Source organism: Lepidochelys olivacea (genome assembly GCF_965140295.1).
Source record: "Lepidochelys olivacea isolate rLepOli2 genome assembly, chromosome: 9".
Lineage (NCBI taxonomy): Eukaryota > Metazoa > Chordata > Testudines > Cheloniidae > Lepidochelys > Lepidochelys olivacea.
In genome coordinates, this window is record NC_140419.1 from 36,303,723 (window position 1) to 36,327,182 (window position 23,460).

The 23,460-nt window shown below is 39.9% G+C and overlaps 1 protein-coding gene across 2 annotated transcripts in view; it reads left to right on the forward strand.

Moving 5' to 3' along the window:
* DOCK10 (dedicator of cytokinesis 10) overlaps window positions 1-23,460 on the forward strand; it is a 191,742-nt gene that overhangs the window by 120,474 nt on the left and 47,808 nt on the right. For both annotated transcript variants that reach the window (XM_084638464.1, XM_084638465.1), the window contains exons 20-30: window positions 126-249; window positions 431-552; window positions 1,292-1,378; window positions 1,998-2,090; window positions 3,895-4,013; window positions 6,463-6,532; window positions 10,806-10,919; window positions 12,400-12,471; window positions 12,601-12,747; window positions 18,275-18,358; window positions 21,579-21,675. In XM_084638464.1, the coding sequence (XP_084494590.1) occupies window positions 126-249; window positions 431-552; window positions 1,292-1,378; window positions 1,998-2,090; window positions 3,895-4,013; window positions 6,463-6,532; window positions 10,806-10,919; window positions 12,400-12,471; window positions 12,601-12,747; window positions 18,275-18,358; window positions 21,579-21,675 (1,129 nt within the window). The remainder of the gene's footprint in view (window positions 1-125; window positions 250-430; window positions 553-1,291; window positions 1,379-1,997; window positions 2,091-3,894; window positions 4,014-6,462; window positions 6,533-10,805; window positions 10,920-12,399; window positions 12,472-12,600; window positions 12,748-18,274; window positions 18,359-21,578; window positions 21,676-23,460) is intronic.

A 23,460-nucleotide genomic window follows, 5' to 3' on the forward strand; every position in this document is an offset into this window, starting at 1 on the left:
TACCAGTCAAAAGGCCAGCTTTAATTAGAGATATATAGAAAGAGAGATTTCTCCTTTAGAGCCCATCTCTTACTCCTGGTTGATTCCCTTTAAACTAAAGAGAGGTGTAACCTTTTACATTTCAGGTGAAAATTGAGCTTCCCACTCAACTCCATCAGAAACACCACATTCTGTTTTCATTTTATCATGTCACCTGTGACATACATGCAAAAGCTAATGCCAAAAAGAAAGAGGCTCTGGAAACACCAGGTACCTGCAGTAGAATTACTTTCAAATAATTCCTTGCTAATGTTTGTCTGCATTATATTTATAGTGATATATGTTCATCTGAGGATTTCAGAATTTCTGTTTGTGGCTATAATTTACTATGATCCTATGATCCAAAGATCTTATACTCAAAAATGTCATATTGATTTGCCCTTGTGTGCAGTTGGATATGCTTGGCTTCCTTTATTGAAAGATGCCCAGTTAGCTTCTCAAGAACATAACATTCCAGTGACAACCAGTTTGCCGCCCAGTTACTTAAGCCTTCAAGATCCTGCAAGTGGAAAGGTATTAAGTAATATTTATATATTATTCAAAAGGAATAGAGAGATTGAAGTATGTGTGATTAAAATGATAGGGCCAGCTTCTCATTTACGCCTTGCTGGCAATGTAAAGGAGTCATTGTATGAATGATAAACTGGACCATACTGCTTAGTGTGTTCATATGTATAGCATTCAATTTTTAAGTTAATATGTGTACCAACAGATCGGGGGAAACTATGCCTCTTCCAGTGGTGTGCTGGAGATACCACACCTGACTGGCGGTGCATGGATAAACCATACATTCTTCCTAGCTGGTGGAAGCATGGTGAAAAGTGGTTTTTCATACAGTTTTAGCTGGGGTCCCTGAAAAAGTCTGACTAGCACAAGTCCCATGATCCTTGCCATAGTGCCCAGGATTGTCCACTGTTCCCTCAGCTGTGCCTGGTTAAGAATCCTCAGCAGGAAAGTTATGGGCAGTTTCCTCTCCCTTTGTACTAACTGAGCAATGGAGAGAGAGCTGAGTAGGCCTGTGGATCTAGTCTATTGCTTTGTGGCATTGACAGGGTAGTGGGGGAACTCCCATTGTGACTGCTTCTACAGTAACTGAGAGCTGAATATTTAAAATAGTGCAATATCCAGGCCCCAGTGAACTTGCACAATCACAGAGCTGTGCAGCAAAAAGTGATGCAGAACTGAACAGTGTTGACATGTTTACACTTTTATGGTGTTTGCAAGTGTGGAAATAAGAAAATATTTTTTACAGCAGAGTGGAAGTGACATTAAGTGGGTAGACAATGGGAAGCTGCTTTTCAAGGTGTCTTCATTTGTTGTATCGACTGTAAATACTCAGGTGAGTTTGCATTTTCTCTCAGATATCCTTACCTGATAATCAGAAATGCATGCTAGAAAAAACCTGACAAATGATCATAGAATCATAGAATATCTGGGTTGAAAGGGACCTCAGGAGGTCATCTAGTCCAACCCCCTGCTCATGATCTTAATATATCTTAAATCTTGTATGAATCTGTTCGTCTAACATTAAAGATAATCTGAATGTAGGAGTGCTAACGAGAGAGGAGTGATAAACTAAGGGAGTAAATACCCCTTTTAAGGAAAAAGGAGGCGTTATTTTGGATGATACAGGAGGTTGTAACTAGACATTTTAAAACATCCTGATGTTGAGATCTGTTAGATCGTGGGAAAACCCCATTGCTCAGGACACTTAAAACAAGACTGGACAAAGCACTAGGAAATGCACTTTCTGATGGTAAGCCGATGGACTACATGGTCTAATCCTTGTTGGGCTTTTCAATACCTATTATTCTGTGATCCTTTGTGCTGTATGGTGTAAAGTGTAAAGTTCCTGGATTCGACCCACCATGACCAATTCATCGAGATGGTTAGCAAATATTTGAATTGCAGTCCATGATAAAATAGGCATTAACTTTAGCATATGTTTACCATTTTAGGATCCATATCTGAATACCTTTTTCCAGCTCTGCCAAAAAGGAGAAATGGATCCCTCCCCCCCTCTTACCTCAAGCTTTGTCACGTCCTGTAAGGTAAAATAATTTAGAAGTGTTACAAGTTGATGTAGGTAAATAAATGTAAAGGGCCAAATTCTAGTTCTCTTTGAATTTGCCTCCCAAGCAAGCCCATGGCCTGCTTATGGTTCTAAATTGCCACGGGCTGGATTGTGTCCCAAGGACACAGATCATCATAAGGGAGGGCACGTTGCTGTGCTGCTCCAGGAGCATTGCAGAGAAGGAATTGGGGCTTGGGAGGCCACCGTTATCTTGCTGCTCCCCTCTTGCTCCAGAAAGTAATAATTTTTTCCATGCCCACTTCTTCCCCTTCCCTTCCTGCATGAGAGATGCAGTAAGAAATGGGGGTAAGAAATTGGCATGTAGTGCTACATACCCCTGCATGCCTGGACCAAAGATACAGGTAACCCTGATTTGCATTCTTGTATGGATGCTCAGTCCTACAATGGATTCTTAATCCATTTGGCAGTGAGCAAATCACATGGGCTCACCCTAAAATATGTAGTTTGGAGCGGAGCAGGAAGGAGCTAGAATACTGAAGGGCAAGTTATGAAACATATTAACTTCTTTGGTGATCATCTGAATCTAATAGCAGTTTCTAGGTTTAGAGATTAAAGTGAAGGATATTTTTCCCCCATTGCTCCATTTTCCCAATTAAGCTGATTTTATTAAGCTGCTTAGTAAAAGATAATTTTGCTGTAACTTTCCAATAGTCGTAACATTTCTCTGGGCAACTATTTAAAGATGTCTTTTTTTTTTTTTTTTTTTTTGTAATATGTGTGGATGTACCTGAAATCAGTGAGATTTTTGTTGTTGTTGTTGTTTTTTATATGTAGTAGCAATTAGTCCTGGTTGAATTTAAAAATTGTGACTATTTTCATAAATAAAAGCATTAGGTTAAGTTTTCTCTATTATATAAATTATTTGTGTATATTCAGATAGTTACTAGGTATTGGAGAAAATGTTTGTGAATACCCAAAAGGTGCACAAATTTTAGCATGAGTGATTACACATCCAGAAAAGCATGCTAGAAGTGCACTGTTCATTGTTTGCTGCTTTTTGTCTGCCTCTGTATTATATTTCAATCATCCAATCAGGAAACAGAAATAAAATCACCATTCGCACAACATAAATAGATAACAAATATTCAAAGTGAACAGTTCATGAACAAACAATAGGCAGAAAATATTTGCCCAAACTTTCGGCTTTTATTTACAAATCACAAATGCATTTGCAGAAAATCAGAGAGCTAAATCCATAATTTTAATGAATAACTATATTATATTAGTTATTTTAATGAATAACTCAATTAGCTCTATCAGTTAAGGTAATGGAGCATCATTGTCCAGTCAGTTTAGAGTGTAACACTGTTTTTAATAAGTGTGATTTTGACTTGGTCATAAATATTTTATCCAAAATGAAACACAGCATATGAGGTCTCAGCCCAGGTAAAAAATTTTCTCAAAATTTTAGGGGAAAAAATCTTTAAAAGTAAGAACTTCAGTCCTTCACAACTGGTACATATTTTCTGCTTTTTCACTGAAAAAAAAAAAAAGGGCAGGTAATAGTTTCTGCTTTATAATCACAAAATAAACAGAAACTATAAAATCGCAGGAATAAAAATTCTGGGTACAAAGTCATACTTTAAAAAATATCTTTGACATGGAGCATGATTCTCCACTGTCTTACACGGGTTTAATTCCACTTACTTCTCTGCAATTACCAGATGGTGAAACCAGTGTAAAGGAGTGGAAATTCAGGCCCTGGTGGATTGTGGTTTATGTCCGTAATCTATCGTTATTCTGCCTTGTATCTGATACAGAATTTACTGAAAATTGAGAAGATCCATGTAATTATGAATTTTCTTCCTGTGATCCTGAATCAACTCTTTTGGGTTCTGGTACAAAACGACGTGGATGAGGTTACCACTGCTGTGACAAGGTATCCAAAAATTTGTTATATATAATAGAATTAGGGCCAAATTCAATCCAGTGTGTGACTGTTGACAAGAGTCTACTTATGAACCAGGACTGAACTTGGTGTTTAGATTTTAATAGAAGATGAGCTCATTATCCTAAAATGTCTGACTCCTAGATCTAACACAGAGCTTGGCAAGTAAGTCAGGTTACTAAGTATAGGATATGACATCACATAATTGACTTCATCCACAAAATTATTGTTCCTATGCAGACATTGCTTTCGCTACTGTTTCAAATCAGTTGGCACCAACAGGTAAAGAGGAGGGTTTGCTTTAAAATGTATAATTCTCTGAGGTGCTGAGCACTTCCTGAATGGTGCTTAGTGTCCTCAATTCCCTCTGACTTCCTTGTGGGTTGCGGCTGCTGTGCACCTCAAAGAAAGAGATCAGTGTCTTCTATGATTAAATTTATAACTAGCTGAGTCAGGTCACCCCCTTTTGGACAGTTTGCAATGAAATGTTTAAGCCGTAACAATGAATAACAGGGAAGGCATCATCCAAGTAATTAACAGTCAGCTGGAGAGACGCACCAAGGATCTGTGACCTCCAGGAATGTCCAACTAAAATATTTGTTTAAAATAAAATATTTATTGCTATTATTAGCCATGAAATCAGAAAATAAAATAAAAAGAATAAAGTAATTTCCAATGGATGGGCTGAAAAAGAAAAGTTGTACTGCATAGAGATTTCTTTGTTGGCTTTTCCCCAGCCATTAAAGGCCTGGGTAGTAACCAGAAGACAAACACAACTTAATCCTCAGCAGTCCCGTTGGGTTTACAAGTGTTGTTAATGTATTTTATATGTTTACTGAAGCTGGTTTGCAGTATTTTAACTGTTGAAGGGAGATTCATTGTAAGACTTCAGACTCCTGATGCTTGATTCCTCAAGTTGACTTTAATGGCAGCTTAGGGGGCTCAACACTTCAAAGGTTTTCAGGCGCAGTACTTTCATGAATAGGAAATTATGTCTGGAATGAATTCAGCAGTGTCATTCCCTTGGCTGGCAGAGACTGAGCTCATCCCAGTGGTCATGTACTCAGTCTCCAAGAGAAGGATGTCAAACCTTTTCCTATGACCCCTAACTGCCCAATTAATTAACACTAATGCCAATTGGGGAATAAATGGTTTTGTCCCAAGCCAGAGTTAGTGTTAGTTGGGGTGGCTGGAAAACACAGTAGTGAAACAGTTGGGTTAGAAACTGGAAGGGCAGCCTTTTTTTGTGCTCAAATACTTGGCTATCCACCCACCTGGTAGAAAATGGCTTCTCAGTGTTTACCTTCTCTGTGTACAGGCTTTGTGACAACATTGCTGATGTCAACAGCAACATGCACAGCTGTGCACTGACAAAACGCTGTGCATGCCTTTAATTGTTTTGCCACTATACATGTATGCACTTTGTATTTTGTTTTGAATAGCTTGAAGTAGCTGGCGTTGAACAAGTTAAAAGCTACAGAACAAGAACTCAAAATTGTTCATGGTTGTGAAAAAACACTTTCTTTATACTTTGTCTTGATTACTGACTTGCCTTGGGCCACAGTCATGCAGTCATGACTCTGTCTTTACTCTGCCAAAATTCCCACTGATATCTGAATAGTAGAGGAGTAAGGACAGAATGACTGGAACCTTGGTGAATAATTTCGGTTATTTATTTATTTTTCAAAAGGCCCTAATCACATTAATAATAATAAATGAGAAATGGTTTGCAAAACAAATTTAATAAAATAGAAGCTTTTTTGGATTATGTATCAGGAGTGCACAGAAAGCATCTTAAAAAAACTAACTCGGCAGTTATTAAGTCAGGTAACCCATGTGGTACCTGGGTTGGTTTATCAGAATAAGAATCCATTATTGTGATACTGATTAACAGATATACCAAGAACTTTTGAGTTTGGAATGTGGTCCACTAGGTCTTTGCTAGAGTTCTAACCCCTGAAAGGTTAGAATAGAAATTCTGACACAACAGCCTTACATAGACTTTGATTCTCAACTTCATTAACACTCTCTCTAATTGTCTTCATTGTAACTTCTTCATAATATTCCCAGATCCATATAAGTGTTGAAATGTTCTCCAGTAACGTGTAGTTTCATCTCCCAATAATGTAATAAGATCAACATCACAACTGTTAAAATTGTTATAACTGGGTGTATTTCATTGAATAATAGTAACTTTTTAGAGTAAGGCCCTGATCCACCATTGTGACCTATACAAGAAGGCTGCTGTGCCCACATGTCGTGCTCATGAAGTCAATGAGTTCCACATGGGCACAGCAGATTGTCCACATGGATTTTGCCTGGATCAGACACATAACGGGTAATTTTGAATCTGATGTATAACAGTGTGATACAATGTAATGCATATAAGGATATTTTTCTGCCTCATGTTGCAAGATAGCTCAATATCTTTCTTTTCTAGGGTTCTTACTGACATTGTTGCCAAGTGCCATGAAGAGCAACTAGAATACTGTGTCCATTCTTATGTAAAGGTATGAAATATCCAATTGACCTTTGATCATCTCCTGTGTGTTGCACATTATTTCTGTTTTCTCTTTGTGATACTTTCTTGTAGTTTTTCCAGCATTTGGATAGTTGCCTTCTGACCTTTTAGATGGTGCAGTGATTAGGTTGCTAGCCTAGGCCTTGGGAGACCCAGATTTCATTCTCTGCTTTGCCACAGACTGTGTATTTAACCTTGGGCAAATCACTTAGCTTGTCTGAGCCTCAGTTTCCCATCTGCAAAAAATGGGGTTAATAGCACTGCCCTTCCTCACAGTGTTGTTTGGAGGATGGATACATTAAAGACTGTGAGGTGCTCAGATACTATGATAGGGGGCCATATAAGTACCTAAGTTTGATAGATTTATGTACAGTTCAAGGAGGTATTTTGCAGCATTCACGTTAAGTGGTTTTATTGCTTCATATTGACCTGCCATGTGTACTGTATGTGTAGAAGGTGTTTCTCCAATAGCATTTAACACATTACAAATGGTCAAGTGAAGCTTAGTGATAATTTTTACTAAGGAGGTGTTCTTGAAAGCTTTTCTTTGTGCTTGTAGATTGCTGTATGTTTCTTCTATTATATATTCTTAGTCTTCTATTGTTTTCTCAGGATATCTTTTGTTCCTCCAAGTAACTGTATATTTGTACCTGGTTCTGGGATGTGAAATACTTTATTTTCTGACATGGTTCCTTGCACATTTTTTGTAATTGGGGACTGCTTGTTCAGTTTCTTCCACCTAATTCTCATTTGGGGGAAGGTGGCATATGTCTATACTCAGTTACACTAGTATTTTGATCTCAGTGAACTTGTGATGACATTGAGAAAGTCAAAACCCCAATGTCTTTAAAAATGATATCTTTGTTCCCAAAATCCATCGAATACCCCTTGAGTTAGCACAAATAATGCTACAGACCAACAAACACCTAAGCAATAAATAGTTTATCTGAAGTAACAATCTAAGATGACAGGTTTCAGCCGTGTTAGTCTGTATTCGCAAAAAGAAAAGGAGGACTTGTGGCACCTCAGAGACTAACAAATTTATTTGAGTGTAAGCTTTTGTGAGCTACAGCTCACTTCATCGGATGAGGAGCTTAGTACAGAAATGTATGTTGTAAGTAGAAAGATAGGGGAACCATTCATATTGTTATTGACTAAGGAACAAGGAAAAGGCAAATGCTCTTCCTTGGATTTTGGAAAATTTGTACCCAGACATTACTAGATTAATCAAGGACTTGGCAGTGTAGTTGAATCGCCTGCAGAGATATCAATCACTCTGTAATGATTTAATACACCTTATTTTTGTACCTACTTCATTTAGTCATTCATCTCAGAATGAACAAAGGAGAATCTATAGTATTTAAACCCTGTCAGGAGAGAAAAATAAAAATTATTGTTGCTTTGCCTCTACTCCTCTATGCATAGAGGGTTTTCTTCTTGTCTATTCATGTTCAGTGGTGGTCGAACAGATACAGGAAATGTCAGATATAAAATAAGAGAAAGGCACACCATTCCAGTAGTTATGGAAATAAGCTTGAATGACATATATAGCGACTTATAAATTAGTGAATGACATTCTTATTTATCCTGAAACAAGGGAGGCTTTCACAAAGTCTAATAATAACTATAATCTACCGAATGGAATGTATGCAACATAGAAGATAAAAAACTGCCCTTCAGGGCCAGTGAAACCAAAATAAAACACACACTATTAACTGAAACTCTCAGATCTTCATGATCAGAATAATGAAAATATGAGACAAGTTCTACTAGGAAAGAAACCAAAGACTCTTTCAAGTCCAGTGAAGCTAAATGCTACTGAACTAACTTCGACAACATGCAAAATGCCTTCATACTTTGTCGTTATATACTTTATGTCCTTACAAGGGATATTTTTCAACATTCCTTGACCCACATTCTGATCTCAGTTACACTGGTATAAATCCAGTTTCTCTGAGTCTAATGGAAATATTTGGACTTGCAGTGGGATAAATGAGAGCAGAATATGGTCCTATGTAACTTTCAGTTTAGTGCATTTTAATTGTCTAAAAACACAGTGGACTGAAATATTGTATTGATCACGTGTGCTAGTGAAAAGCCAAAGAAGGGTGCGTCCGGTTTATATTTCAGCAGTGCTTAAAATGAGCTTGTGAGCCAGTGCAAATGTCTGCTGCTGTATTGCACACTGCCGTGAGCACAGCTGCAGTATGTAAATGATAACTCTTCACTTTTCATTGCATGCTTCAGCTCAGTGACTGAGTCATAAATATGTTGTGCTTCCTCATTATTCTAACCTTTGGAGAGAGGGTTCAAGTCCCTGCTCTGCCACAACCTTCCTGTATGACCCTGGGCATGTCACATAGGGCCAAGTTTTCAAAGGTATTTAGGAGCCTAAAGCTGCAGATCCCAGTGGGATTTTCAAAAGCACGTAATCATTGATTTCAACGGGTTTCAGGCATGTAATGTGCTTAGGCACTTTTGAAAATTCCATTAGGCACCTATATGCAACTTTAGGCACCTAAATATCTTTGAAAATCTGACCCTTAGCCCTTTCTTGCCTCAGTTTTGCATCTGTTTAAAAAATAAGAAGGGGGGAATAGTACTTCCCTACATCACAGAAGTGTTGTGAGGATAAATGCATTAAAGATTCTGAGGTGTTCTAATACCAGTTTCTAGACTGATCATTATGTAAGTAAACCAGGATGCATCAAGACCCATTGGGAACATTCATGCCACTTAAGTAGAGCAGGTCAGGAAATTTTCACCGAAACGGTTTTATGTTGAAACTGAAACTTTTTCTGGGAACATACCAGCTTCAATGACAGCTTCAGCAAGAAAGATTTCTCGGGTCCAGGATGGAATTTCTAGTCAGAGAGAGCCAAAATAGCCAATAGCCTGGTGGTTAGGGCACTCACCTAGGATGTGGAAGATGTAGGAACTTGAATCAGGGTCTGTGGGGATGTCTTCACTAGCAATGTTAAAGCACTGCCGTGGCAGCTCTTTAATGTGGCTGTCTACTTGCGGCACCGGCACTGGGAGAGAGCTCTCCCAGCGCTGTAAAAAAACCACCCCCATGAAGGGAGTAGCTCTCAGCACTGGGGCACTGTCTACGCTGGCGCTTTCCAGGTAAAACTTGCAGCGCTCAGGAGGGTGATTTTTCATGTCCCTGAGCGAGAAAGTTGCCGTGCTGTAAAGACAAGGCTCACACATGTTGGATGCATGCCTTAACACTAGGCTATTGGCTGTTTTAGGGCAGAGTGTGCTCACTCTCTTTCTCGCAGAAAAAGTTCAAAATGTCTCAGTTTTATCCCGGTGTAGAACAGGAAATTTTTTTGAAATCTCAAAAATTTTGCAGGATGGGAAAACCACTTCTCACCCAGCTCTATAATTAGGGGTTGAGCTGTCAGTTGTGGCAAGAAGACTTAATATTTAATAGTAGGGTGACCAGATAGCAGCTGTGAAAAAATGGGACAGGGGGTAATAGGCGCCTATATAAGAAAAAATCCCCCAACACAGGACTGTCCCTTTAAAAACAGGACATCTGGTCACCCTATTTAATAGGAATGCTACTTAAAAGTATCATTTGTTTTAAGCTGCTGTTATTTCTGAGACTCCAGTGGATTCTTTCACTAAAGAAATAGTTAAAAAAATAGGTGAGGGAAACTAATTAGTAGCAAATATATGATTTATGTCAATGAGCAATCTAGTGGCAGAGGAATTCTTGGACTCAGCCTGGAAGGGGATGCTATTCCCCTTCTGACCATTCTAGTGGGCGCTCTACCCCTTTCATGGTGAAGAATTGCTACCAAGTAAGCTGTTGCCATTGGAAGATAGGAACAAGGAAAATGTGATCCTGATCGGGTGGGTGAAAACCCTCCTTTCTTCCCTTACAGGTTTATTGTTCTTCCTTTTCTGGTGAACTGGCTTGGAAAGGAGTTCAAAACAATCAGATTCTGATGCCCTAATGAAAAAAATAATCTCTATCATGCCAGTGATTTTTAAGCAGAAATTCCCTTTGATTCAAATCAAGTTGAAAGTAATGGGGAGTACTGCTTAAAAGTCAGATTCAAGAGGAGGAGTTTTTGTACCATTGTTGTTCAGTGAATTAGGCTTTATGCCAATTAATTTTTTTCAGTCAAGCTACTTTGGTAGGCAAAGATCAGCACTACAGCTATTCTTAGAAGATGCGTTCCTTATGCACCACTAACTGTTGCTGGGATTTATAGCAGTTTGTTACAGTACTATTATTGATCTCTCTTCAGTATGTGTTCAAGACCAAGTCATCCGAAGAAAGGACTGTTCATGAGGAGCTTGCCAAGAATGTGACTGGTCTTTTGAAATCAAATGATCAAGTAACAGTGAAACATGTTTTAAAGGTGAATGATACAGTTTTAAAAATTAGTATGTTTTCAATATTACCACAATTTCTGCTTCATCTTCCTCCTCTCTCTTTCACATTCCTCTGTGTGCTTTGCACATATCAAAGCCCATAATAATCCAACAGCTTTATGAGGCTTTCTTGCTGTAATTTTGTGAATTCTCAACATAAGTCATTGCATGGTACATGGTGATTTTACATTGTATAATTCCTCCTGCTGGATTTCCTTTCTGTTATTGCTCAACCACTGTGAGAAATATAATTCTTACACAATACAGTGAGTCAGAACATTAAGGATGATTTTTTTTAACTTCACAAATGGTTCCAGGAATCACAGTTCAGATACATATTTATAAATAGGATATATATTCAAATAACATGATTTTAATACAGTTACTATTGATTTGTAATTAGCAAAATGTAAAAGATAATTATTCTGATAAGCATGAAGAGCTGCCAATGTTTTTGGGGTTTTTTTTAAATAGCCAATAAGAGGGATAGCACCCTGGCCACATACATCTGGCATATCCTCCGTACCGAGGCTGGCAGGGAACTCATGTAAGAGCTAGCTATGCCTGCTTTACCCCAGCTGAGGACGTCCCCACACCAAGGGGATTCTCTGTTGTCCTGATACCAAGGGGATTCTCTGTTGTCTTGTATACCACCATACTGGCAGAAATGAACTGGAGAAGGGGGAGACAATCTGGCCCATAGTGTACTGTACATGCAAGAAATTAAATGGCTGTTATATAACATCAAAGTCATTATAGTTATATGTGTACACTCTACTGTAAATGTTTTAATAGGTCAATTTATTTTTACTAAAAGGTACTAGAGATTGAAGTCCTCTGTTCATTTGTAGTACCATCATATCATGAGATAAGCTTCCCATCACTCGCCCACCAGCCTGTGCAAACGACTGCTAGGACATATTCTCTGTGCCCTTTCAGTCGTTGACCTCTCTACTGAGACTGCTATGAAGGGTTCCAGTTATCCTACTGTAATTATTATGTGTCGTGTATTTCTGCCATATCTACTTGCAAACAAAGCACGAATTAAGACAGAGGTGTAAATATGAATGGAAATGATCATTTGTTCACTCCTTACTTCTTAATAAAGGCACAATCACAATTGCCAAATGCCAGACCCAGCAAGGTGCTGTGTGGCTTCAACTCAAGTGACTTAAATATCGTCATAGTGAAATGTAAAGCTTTCTAATTTTTCTGTGGTGTAGATTCTATCAATATACACTACTGAGAACTCCAGACCATTCCTCTAAAAAAGGAATTCTTAGATGTAAAAAATATCACAAAATAATCTATGCAGTGTCATCATAGCTATGTTGGCCCCAGGATATTAGAGAGACAAGGCCTCTATTGGTCTAATAAGAGTTATTACCTCACCCATCTTGTCTGACAAAATAATCTGTTTTTCAACACTAATATTATCAGGTGACTTTCTCCATAATATTTTTACAGCATTCCTGGTTTTTCTTTGCAATTATCTTAAAATCAGTGGCACAGCACTTGGTTGATTCAAACAGAACACAGGTAAGAATATACATTATTATGTAATAAACTAAATTTTAAGATTAATTTCTACCCAAATACATTTAACCATGTAAAGTAAATGTATTCTAACTCTGTTTACTCTGAAGTAATAATCTGAGTTTTTCTTAGATTCCTCGAACTCAGAGACTTCCAGAATCATTCCAGACTGAACTAGACACACTGATAATGATCTTGTCCGACCATGTTGTTTGGAAACACAAAGATGCTCCTGAAGAAACAAAAAATGCAAACCACAGCATTGCCAAATTTCTTAAGGTGAGAGGTTCAGTCATTACAGCGCATGCAGTTATTCAGTCATAGTTAATGCAGAGTAAAGGATATTAAACCTCCAGTCTGAGGGAGAAAGAGCAATCCAAGCAAATCATGGCTGAAGATGGAGAATCAGCACTGATTTATAGTACGATTGTTTCTGTGCTCTTAGGTGTGCCACTGCGTCTGTGGAAGTCCAATGGCTGCATATAAATCTACTAGAAAAGCCTCACCTGTACATATTTGTCCTGATAAAAGATGTGGCAAGGCTCCTCTTTCATCATGTCAGCCTCCACGTTTCTCCCCAGGAGTAAATAAATCCTACTCTGGAGGTTTTTAATTCTTAAGTGTGGTTTATTTACAGTATTTACAAAGTGGGCTTCAGGGTAGGCCCAAGTCATTCTCTTAAGCAACCCCCCCCCCCCCCCCGGAACACATACATTTCTTTTCCCCCATCAGAGCACTGACTTGTTACACTGGCTTCTGCTCACCAGCCCTTCCCCAGACAGAAGAAAACTTAATAATTCCCCTACAGGAGGATATAGCTCTCTACCTAGGAGAATCCTTTTCTCCCTGTTGCCCCTAACCCTGCTTCAGCTTATTTGTTTTCCCTCCTCCCACTATTTTAGCAGAAGAGGGTTTTTTAAAGATCCCTGGCAGCCCTTAATTGGACTCAGGTGTCCCTAATTAACCTGAGGTAACCTCTTTTCATTTCATAGAGAAAGGGCCTTGACCATTCTAGGATTGATATACCCACCTTCCACCACTCCCTTATTGAGGAGCAGTCAGGTGTTCTCTGCTCGGTGTCCCCTTCAGGTTCCCTAGTTTTGACCCTTTGACCTTCACATCTGTCCCTGTTTTTTTCTTTGTTGTCCTCCATATTTATTTGTGTCCTGGGCTCAGTGGCTCTTCCTCAGTGGCACTTCCCCCAGAACCAAATAGGATCACTCTCTTATAGCTATCTGGTCTCTCTTCATCACAAAGGGTCCACACTGGCAAATAGTACAGCTCATGGATGTAACATTTAAGTAGAGGAGAAGTGTATAGACGAATGGAACAATTGTTACAAAATCAAGCTATTATAATTTCTTGATCAACTACAGGACTGAAGTAGTGGACTAATATGTGACCATCATAACAGCATAGGTAGCCAGCTTCTACACACCTTTTTAAATATTGCAAGTATTCTGTAAACTGCTGAAGCATGTAATTATATGTACATTGTATCTCTGGAAAAGTTGTATGTGTTCCAGTCATGAATGATAATTTTTTCACAATTCAACAATGACTTTTGCCATCACAATCACTCATCAGTTTTGTCTGTTGAACCTAAATAGTAGCTGTTGTGAGCACAGTATAAAATTGTCAGCAGTGCCTATGTCCCATTTTCAGAAGTGATTTAGGCACTCACATCTCATTGAAAGTCAGTCACTGAATTCAGTGGGAGTTCTGTGCCTAGTTGCTTTTGAAAATCCTACTTGACACCTGTCTGCATCTTTAGGCACGTAAATACCTTTAAAAATCTGTCCCCCTCATGAGATTAACAAAAGTGCCTAAGTAAGTTAGGTGCCCAGTTCCCATTGACTTTTAGTGGGAGTTAGATGCCTAACTCATTTAAGCACTTTTGAAAATTACTCTAATGTATGTGTTGGATAAGTAAAGCAATCTGAAGTAGTTTATCTGCCTTTGTGCTAGTTTTTCTCTGATTGCCCAAGGATGGGTTTTGCAGCATTCTTTCTTTCACTTGATAGACCAATTCATGCCTACTTTTTTTTCCTCTTGTTGCTCCCATATGGGATGGGAGTAGCAATAAGATTCCTTTTTTTCCTGTATCCCTCAATCATTTGGACATTCTCCAATATCTGCTGTGATCTCATGATTAACTATGCGGTGGGGAAAAATTAACATTTAGGACACAGTGTGGTCAATTACATAACTGGACAGCTGGGGACAGGAACAAAAAAAACCTTGTGACATAGTGACATATAGAGTGTCCTGTACAACATAGACTGAGACTAACGGGTGAATCTCTCTGAGGCAGATTGAAACACAGCTCTTGGAAAAAATTGACAGGAAATAAATTGTTCCTGTGAAGTTTATCAAGAAAAGCAGCAATACAGAGGATATAGTCTCTCTCGGCACACTTTAATTAATAAATAATAGATCTGCAGTCCTCTGAAATGGTCTCCATTTCAGGTGCTGTGTGGAAACCTTATCTGGTGTTATCCTAGCTGGCATGAGTTTTATTTACCCAATGCATTACATCACTGAGAGGGTGACATTGCTTGCCAGTGTATCATGTCAGTATTACACTTGTGTTACTATTGCAGTTCTGTCTGTTACTTTTACATGTTCTATTTTTGAACAAGCGATTAAGCAGTGTTATGCTACAATTGGAATCATCTGGTCTTTGCTTTTTTCTGATCTGCCATAACAAATTATGTAGACTAAAGAGATGGCTTGACATCTCCAGACCAGATTTTGTAGCAGCCAGATTTGAATGCCATGTACTGTACATTCTGGGGGGTTTTATTCTTGTACAGTTCAAGAGCAACTGTGATCTGGGTGATGGACCTGGTCCCCAGGATTACAGTCCTTGCTGACCCTGCAAGACTGTCCCACTCTGGGGAAGAATATCAGTAACTGTTTGTTGGCTTGAGCATTATAATAAACTTTAAAGCTCCCAACCATTTGGCCTCATCAAGCTGCTGTTCTCATCATAACGTAGAGTAATAACATGAGTATTTGCTCCCAGAGAGACAACCTAGTTCCAGAGGTGAAAGTACCGGTAAGAGCCTGTGTGCCTTACCGGGATCGACTTTCACAGACGGCAATTTAAAGCCCTGGGGTAGCAGCGGTGGGGCTGCAGTGGGGATTTAAAGGGCCCCGGAGCTCCAGCCGCTGCTACCGTCCCGGGCCTTTAAATCCCCGCCTGAGCCCTGCTGCCCGAGCCCTGGGGTAGCAGCAGTGGGGCCCTGGCAGGGATTTAAAGGGCCCCAGAGCACCAGCTGCGGCTACTGCCCTGGAGCCTTTTAAATCGCCACCTGAGCCCTCTGCCAAAGCCCTGGGGTAGGGGCGGCAGGGCTTCGGAGTGGATTTAAAGGGCCGGGGCGGTAGCAGCAGCTGGAGCCCCAGGGCCCTTTAAATCCCCGCCAGAGCCCCCCCCCCACCCCAGGGCTCGGGCAGCAGGGCTCAGGTGGGTATTTAAAGGGCGCCGGGGCTCCGGCAGCCGCTACCACAGCAGAGCCCAGAGCCCTGGGGTAGCAGTGGCAGCCGGGAGCCCCCAGGGCTCCTCGGTGATTTAAAGGGCCCGGGGCTCCGCTGCGGTAGCGGCGGCTGGAGCCCTGGGCCCTTTAAATCGCCCCTGAGCCCCGTGGTTCCCAGCCACCTCTGCAGCTGGTAGCTCGGGGGTGATTTAAAGGGCCCTGGGCTCCCAGCTGCCACTACCACAGCTGAAGCCCTGGCCCTTTAAATCAAGATTTAAAGGGCCTGGGTATTTAAGGCCCTGCCTCTTCTGGTTAAGGCCACGCCTCTTCCAGTTGAGGCCATACTCCCTGCTCAGGACTCTGGCGTAGCGGTAAGCCCTCTAACTTAACTTTCACCCCTGCCTAGTTCATAGTCAGTGAGTTGTTTGGCTGGATTCAAGAATCATTGCTTTGAAGCAAATATTTAGGTCAGCTTAAAGAAAAGGAGTACTTGTCGCACCTTAGAGACTAACAAATTTATTTGCACATAAGCTTTCGTGAGCTACAGCTCACTTTATCAGATGCATACAGTGGAAAATACAGTGGGGAGATTTTATATACACAGAGAACATGAAACAATGGGTGTTACCATACAGACTGTAACAAGAGTGATCAGGAAAGGTGAGCTATTACCAGCAGGAAAGCCGGGGGCTAAGGGGGGGAGGGGACCTTTTGTAGTGATAATCAAGGTGGGCCATTTCCAGCAGTTGACAAGAACAGTGGGGGCGGGGGGGAATAAACAAGGGGAATTTTTTTTACTTTGTGTAATGATACATCCACTCCCAGTCTTTATTCAAGCCTAAGTTAATTGTATCCAGTTTGCAAATTAATTCCAATTCAGTAGTTTCTCATTGGAGTCTGTTTTTGAAGTTTTTTTATTGAAGAATAGCCATTTTTAGGTCTGTAATTGAGTGACCAAAGAGATTGAAGTGTTCTCCGACTGGTTTTTGAATGTTATAATTCCTGACGTCTGATTTGTGTCCATTTATTCTTTTACGTAGAGACTGTTCGGTTTGGCCAATGTACATAGCAGAGGGGCATTGCTGGCACATGATGGCATATATCACATTGGTAGATGCTCAGGTGAATGAGCCTCTGATAGTGTGGCTGATGTGATTAGGCCCTATGATGGTGTCCCTTGAATAGATATGTGGACAGAGTTGGCAACGGGCTTTGTTGCAAGGATAGGTTCCTGGGTTAGTGTTTTTGTTGTGTGGTGTGTGGTTGCTGGTGAGTACTTGCTTCAGGTTGGGGGGCTGTCTGTAAACAAGAACTGGCCTGACTCCCAAGATCTGTGAGAGTGATGGGTTGTCCTTCAGGGTAGGTTGTAGATCCTTGATGATGCGCTGGAGAGGTTTTAGTTGGGGGCTGAAGGTGATGGCTAGTGGCGTTCTGTTATTTTCTTTGTTGGGCCTGTCCTGTAGTAGGTAACTTCTGGGTACTCTTCAGCAGGTGGGTATTGTAGTTGTAAGAACGCTTGATAGAAATAAAAGAATAGATAGAATAAAGACAGGGAGTGGATGTGTCATTACACAAAGTAAAACTATTTCCCCTTGTTTATTTCCCCCCCACCCCCGCACTGTTCTTGTCAACTGCTGGAAATGGCCCACCTTGATTAACACTACAAAAGGTCCCCCCCCCTCAGCCCCCACCTCTCCTGCTGGTAATAGCTCACCTTTCCTGATCACTCTTGTTACAGTCTGTATGGTAACACCCATTGTTTCATGTTCTCTGTGTATATAAAATCTCCCCACTGTATTTTCCACTGTATGCATCCGATGAAGTGAGCTGTAGCTCACGAAAGCTTATGCTCAAATAAATTTGTTAGTCTCTAAGGTGCCACAAGTACTTCTTTTCTTTTTGCGGATACAGACTAACTCAGCTGCTACTCTGAAAGTAGGTCAACTTGCATCACATGCTACCTCCCCTTATTGAGTGCTACAGTATTTGAAGTGCCATTTCCTCAGATAAACTCACTCCTAATTATGTGTACACTATGGTAGTAATTTCAGCCTGTAGTCCCATTAAAAACGAAATATTTAACTTATTTATCACTACTATTTTCTTAAACAGTCCGACAAGCCTGATTCACTCTATGCTCTGGATGCTTTGCACTACTTTGGTGACACAAGGCAACTATAAAGCAGGTGTCACTGGTCATTTAACCCAGACTTACAGATGCCACACATCATTGGAGAGGCATAACGCAGGCAGATTGTGCTGGTAAATCTAGCCCTGTGTTATTGGTAGTAGATATACAAATATAAACATTCTATTTGTTTCCTTAGCGCTGTTTTACATTTATGGATCGTGGATTTGTATTTAAGATGGTCAACAACTATGTAAGCATGTTCGGCCCAGGAGACCACAAGGTATGAGTTATATTTTCTTAAAGTGGACTTGATAGCAGAGTATTTTCAGGATGAAACAATTTAGGATCCATTCTGTAGTTACTCCATGCTCAGAAGTAGAGTTGATCAAATTATTTACTATAAAGATTGTGTTACAAATTTAGGTCCTGATCCTGCAAGGAGCTTCACATAGCTGGACTCCTATGTCTGTGCAGAACTCAATTGAACTTCAGTGGGGATATGTAGATGCACAGAGGTCAACCCATGTGTAGCTCCTTCCAAGATCAGGACACTAGCCCTATTTTAGGTTAATGAATCATTTGTGAACTTCATGCTCATTTTCCTCTAATGTATTTGTAAACACTCACTGAAATAGCTTTACCAATAATTTTCAAAATATGGGTGATTCAATCACAAACTGGTCTGGTCAACTCTTGACTATTTATGTGGTATGAGTAGAAGCATAAGTGAGATGGTTTTGTTTCTGCTCCATGTTTGGATCAGAGAAACATATGCAGGATAGTAGCAAATAATAAACAGAGCACTCTTGGTATCTGGCAAAAGTTTGTGAAATTTTTATGATTCATGAATTTTTTCACAAATTTTCATAGAATCATAGAATATCAGGGTTGGAAGGGACCCCAGAAGGTCATCTAGTCCAACCCCCTGCTCAAAGCAGGACCAATTCCCAGTTAAATCATCCCAGCCAGGGCTTTGTCAAGCCTGACCTTAAAAACCTCTAAGGAAGGAGATTCTACCACCTCCCTAGGTAACGCATTCCAGTGTTTCACCACCCTCTTAGTGAAAAAGTTTTTCCTAATATCCAATCTAAACCTCCCCCACTGCAACTTCAGTAGTGATCTAAATGAATAAGATGACCCTATGAATTATAAAGAACCAAACTTGGTGCCTTTGATTGTGAAATTATTCACAATTTTTTTAACTGTACATCAAGCTGTACTCAGATCTCTCACATAATCAGAGGAACAGCTGCAGAATCAGGCCCTTAGTTATTGTGTTATACATGAAGATCATAAATCTGCAAAGAATTCTATAAAAGCTGCAAATTGTTTCCACATTTTTCAGTCCTAACTGCCTTCAGCAACAAAAACAGATGTTCAATTAAAACCTCCAGTTAATGGCTACCTGAGCAGTTCATTATCAGAGATTGGTCAGTCTGTATAGCAGAAATTAGCACATCCTCAAAGATAAATGTATGTATGATATCTACAGCATAGCGTCCTTTCCAAATAGTCTGCCAGTAGAAAGTAGAGTCAATGAGGAGCCAAGACAGATGTGCCAATGTAACAGACTTGACGCCGATGAAAAAGAATATACATAAAATGAGTTATAAAGATTCTTATGACTTTGAGGAAATACCAAAATATCCTCAGTGTCTTGGCTTGTCTTGCTTTGTAACTAAAGAGCAAAACAAGAGCCAGTCATTCAGTTTTGAAGCAATGTTAAGCTTTCATTGGCTTGTGTACTTTGGTTTTTAACTGCTTGTTTACTTACAGAAAAATTTGCTGATCCCAGTCTTCTAGAAAGTTGAACTGTACATGTAGCCATTTGAAGAAATAATACATGTGGTTGTGTCAGTACATAACATTGTACCAAGTAAATTTGTTCTAGGTTTAGATGAAACTCAACGGTTTCATCTAAACAGTTCCCTTTGAACTGATCCATTGAAAATTTCAATATTTTGACGTTTGTTTTATCCTGAATAGGGGCCAAAATATTAAAAAAATTGGATTCAGAAATATTGTAATGCTGCATTTTAACGTTTATTTGTGTTCCTCTGAGCTGCCGTGGTGCATCACTGGAGTTTTAGTTCAGGTGTCTCATGCCCCCATTCTCTTTTATCAGCCCAGTTCTGTGGCTGATTGACCATGACCATGGTGCATCATGGAGATACGATCATTCCAATGGAAGGTTCCTTACCAGCTCGACTCAACAGGTCCTGAAAAGTTCAGATAAGCCACAAAAGGTTTCCAGGTTTTTTGGTCTAGACCCTTTTCTGTGCTTGTGGCATCCTAGCTCTACTGCCCAGCAGAAATTAAAAGACTGCACTTGTGACATGGATCCTTTCCACCCTTTAAAAAGGGGCAAGATTTGGGCCTTTTCAGATACATGCAGATACTGGGACGTTTGATGTGGTATCCGCTTATTGTTGCTTTGATGAATTGGTCCTACTGCATCCTGGGAAGCAGTTTCTTATGAGTTAGAACACTGTTCTGGGAAGAGGAAATGAATCTACATACTCCTTGTAGGACCTCAGGCAAGACAATTTCCCATCTGTAAAATGGGAATAGTTATTTCACATGGGAGTTGCAAAGCTTAATTCTTTAACAGTTCCAAAGCAATTGGAGCTTTTGGATAGGAAAGTGCTATAGAAAGGCAAAATATTGTTGCTAAACAGTATTCATTCTTATTAAAATGCTCTGATACACGCACACACACAGCAACATGGGAATTAGTTTTTCTCTTTGTTATAGTTTGTATAGTTCCCTTTGTATAAACTTTGTTATACTTTCAATGCTCATTAAAACACTTTAATGAGCAGCCCTCCCATTACCAACTGGAAGTAATGACTAGAGTTGATGATGTGTATTATCAAAAGCAGTATGGGCCAGATCCAAAGCCCAATGAAATCAATGAAAAGACTTACCACTGACTTCAGCTGACCTTTGTGTCAGGACTGATACTACCGAAGCATGGTACTCAGTTCATAAAAAGAGTGAGGAGGAAAGGAAACACACAAAATCATTGTAATGTTGTTGTTTTTTAGTGAGCACAGGGTGCTGGGCCAGTGAATGATACAGACTATTGAAATGATTGCTACAGCCCTGAATTATGTGAAATGGAGGTGATACATCATACCTACTAAGAGTTTAAGTAACAGCATATGCCATCCAAGGGAGCCAGTGTGGGGTCTTAAAGTGACAGCTGCTTTAAATGTGTCATTTAGTTAAAGTCATACAGAATCTGTGTGAAATTAAATTTCAGGAATCCATAAAAATAAAGCAAGCATGGTTCTGACAAATGCCTTTAATAACATTTGGGGGAGGGGGAACCAAGTTTTTTATCTTATTCTGTACTATAGCGTTACATAACAGACCATTAGTTTTCAGTGGCTGATGTGAATGATTTTGAGGTAGAGAGAAATATTAATGTAATTTTTAACCTTGTTTCCTGTTGTCATTAAAGTCCATACCAATTATTTAATATTGTGGTGTTTCAGATTTTACATCAGTACAAATTTGACTTTCTTCAAGAAGTTTGTCACCATGAACACTTTATTCCTCTGTGCCTGCCCATACGATCTGCAAACATTCCAGGTAATAACTCACCTTACATATTGGCTTGTGAAGTGTATTAATTGTCATATATTTTTCAGGCCAATTAGTATGGGTAGTATTATAGACTCTCCAAGAATAACATCTAGACATTAGATATGAAAGTAGAGAATAGGATATAGTTGTGATGTTAACAAGGGGTAATATAGATCTCCCAGTGTGAACGTCTGTTTATTTCTGAGACAAGGTGGGTGAGGTGATATCTTTTATAGGACCAACTGCCGTTGGTGAGAGAGACAAGCTTTCAGGCTACACAGAGCTCTTCTCCAGGTCTTTCTTTGTTTCTGTTCATCCCAAATATGCATGCAAATCCAGTTATAAAGTGGGTCATTTAATGGAAATTTTGGTTTAGTGACCTAGGGTGCTTGCAGAGAGAGAAGTACTAAAACTGAAAATCTGTTGAGAGATGGGAACCGCAAGACGAGACATCTGAAACTGGGAGGAGGTTTGAGAGCAGGTGCAACAGAAAAGAAGGAAGTTAAAGCTGTGAAGGAGGATGGAAGCTTTATCCTCTTCAGCTGGGGGTTAGTGATAGGAGTAAGCAGTAACTCGGGGAGATGGGAGGCTCTTCTGCTCCTGTTCATCTGGTGAATGTACATTCAAGCCATTGTGTCCCTAATATTATGAGCTGATTATCCTTGGGGAGGAGTAGATCCCCAACAACCTGTAGTTCTGAAATGTAGGTTTCACTGCCAATAGGCTGAGGATACTTGCTCTCCAAAGCTAAACTCTGTGTATGGTGTTCCAAGTGTGGCCTCCTAGTTGTGGCCAGTACTACTCCTTCCCTCCCCCCCCCTTACTGAACTCTCTTATAGACATGTATACTGACAACTGTGAGTCACCTTCAGGCCACAAATAAAGTGCCTTTTAAGGCAGAAGAGGCCTTATGATGCACTGTCTAATCTCCATGTCTTTTATGCATCCTTAACCATTTCTGCAAAACAGAGTAAGAGAGGAGCATCTTCCCGCCCCCCTTTACATCTGGAACAAATTCTTTAGTCTTGGTTTTGTGGTTAAAGGGCATGATTGAGCAGTTTTGCTGTTGACTTTAGTGAAACCTGGATTTCACCCGAGGCTCTATTCCCAGTCATCCTGTTTGACCTGGGGCAAGTCACTTAGGGTTTGATCCTGCAGGGTGCTGAGCATGAGTGTAACTCCCACGGAAGGCAGGAGCTACTTGGTACCTCCATGAGTATTTTCCTGTCTCTGTGTTAATTTCTTCATCAGCAAAAGGATAATGTAGTACTTCCCTCACAGAGCTGTGGTGAAGCTAAATGCATTTCTGTTGGTAAACTGTTGGGAGACTTTAACATAGCAGGCTTTACAGGAGGGTAAAGTATTAATTATTCATTATTACTGCATTAATATTTTACTAGGAGAGGAGTGATATTTCAGTCACATTTTGTTGAATTGCCCCCAGCCAAAGTCACTTTTGCCAATGTATATCTTGTGGCTCAAACACCATGATTTCTGGTTTCTACATTATTCTGCAAGAATTTGCTATCCAAAGCTGTTGGCTGGGGTAACTTGGCAAATGTGAAGTGTGAAAATCTCGCCTGCGTATAGAGAGGACTCTGTTAAAAAAAAAACTGAAATGTATCTCATAGTCCTATTCTACTATGCCAAACTGAATTTAAAAAAAACCCTATGTTTATCATGCATCCATTATAAACGAAATAGACAATTATCCAAGATCTTACTCTAAAGCACAATAGTAACCTTTCTGTTGAATCTGATGGGCTTTGGATTAAGCATCAGAAGAGAGAA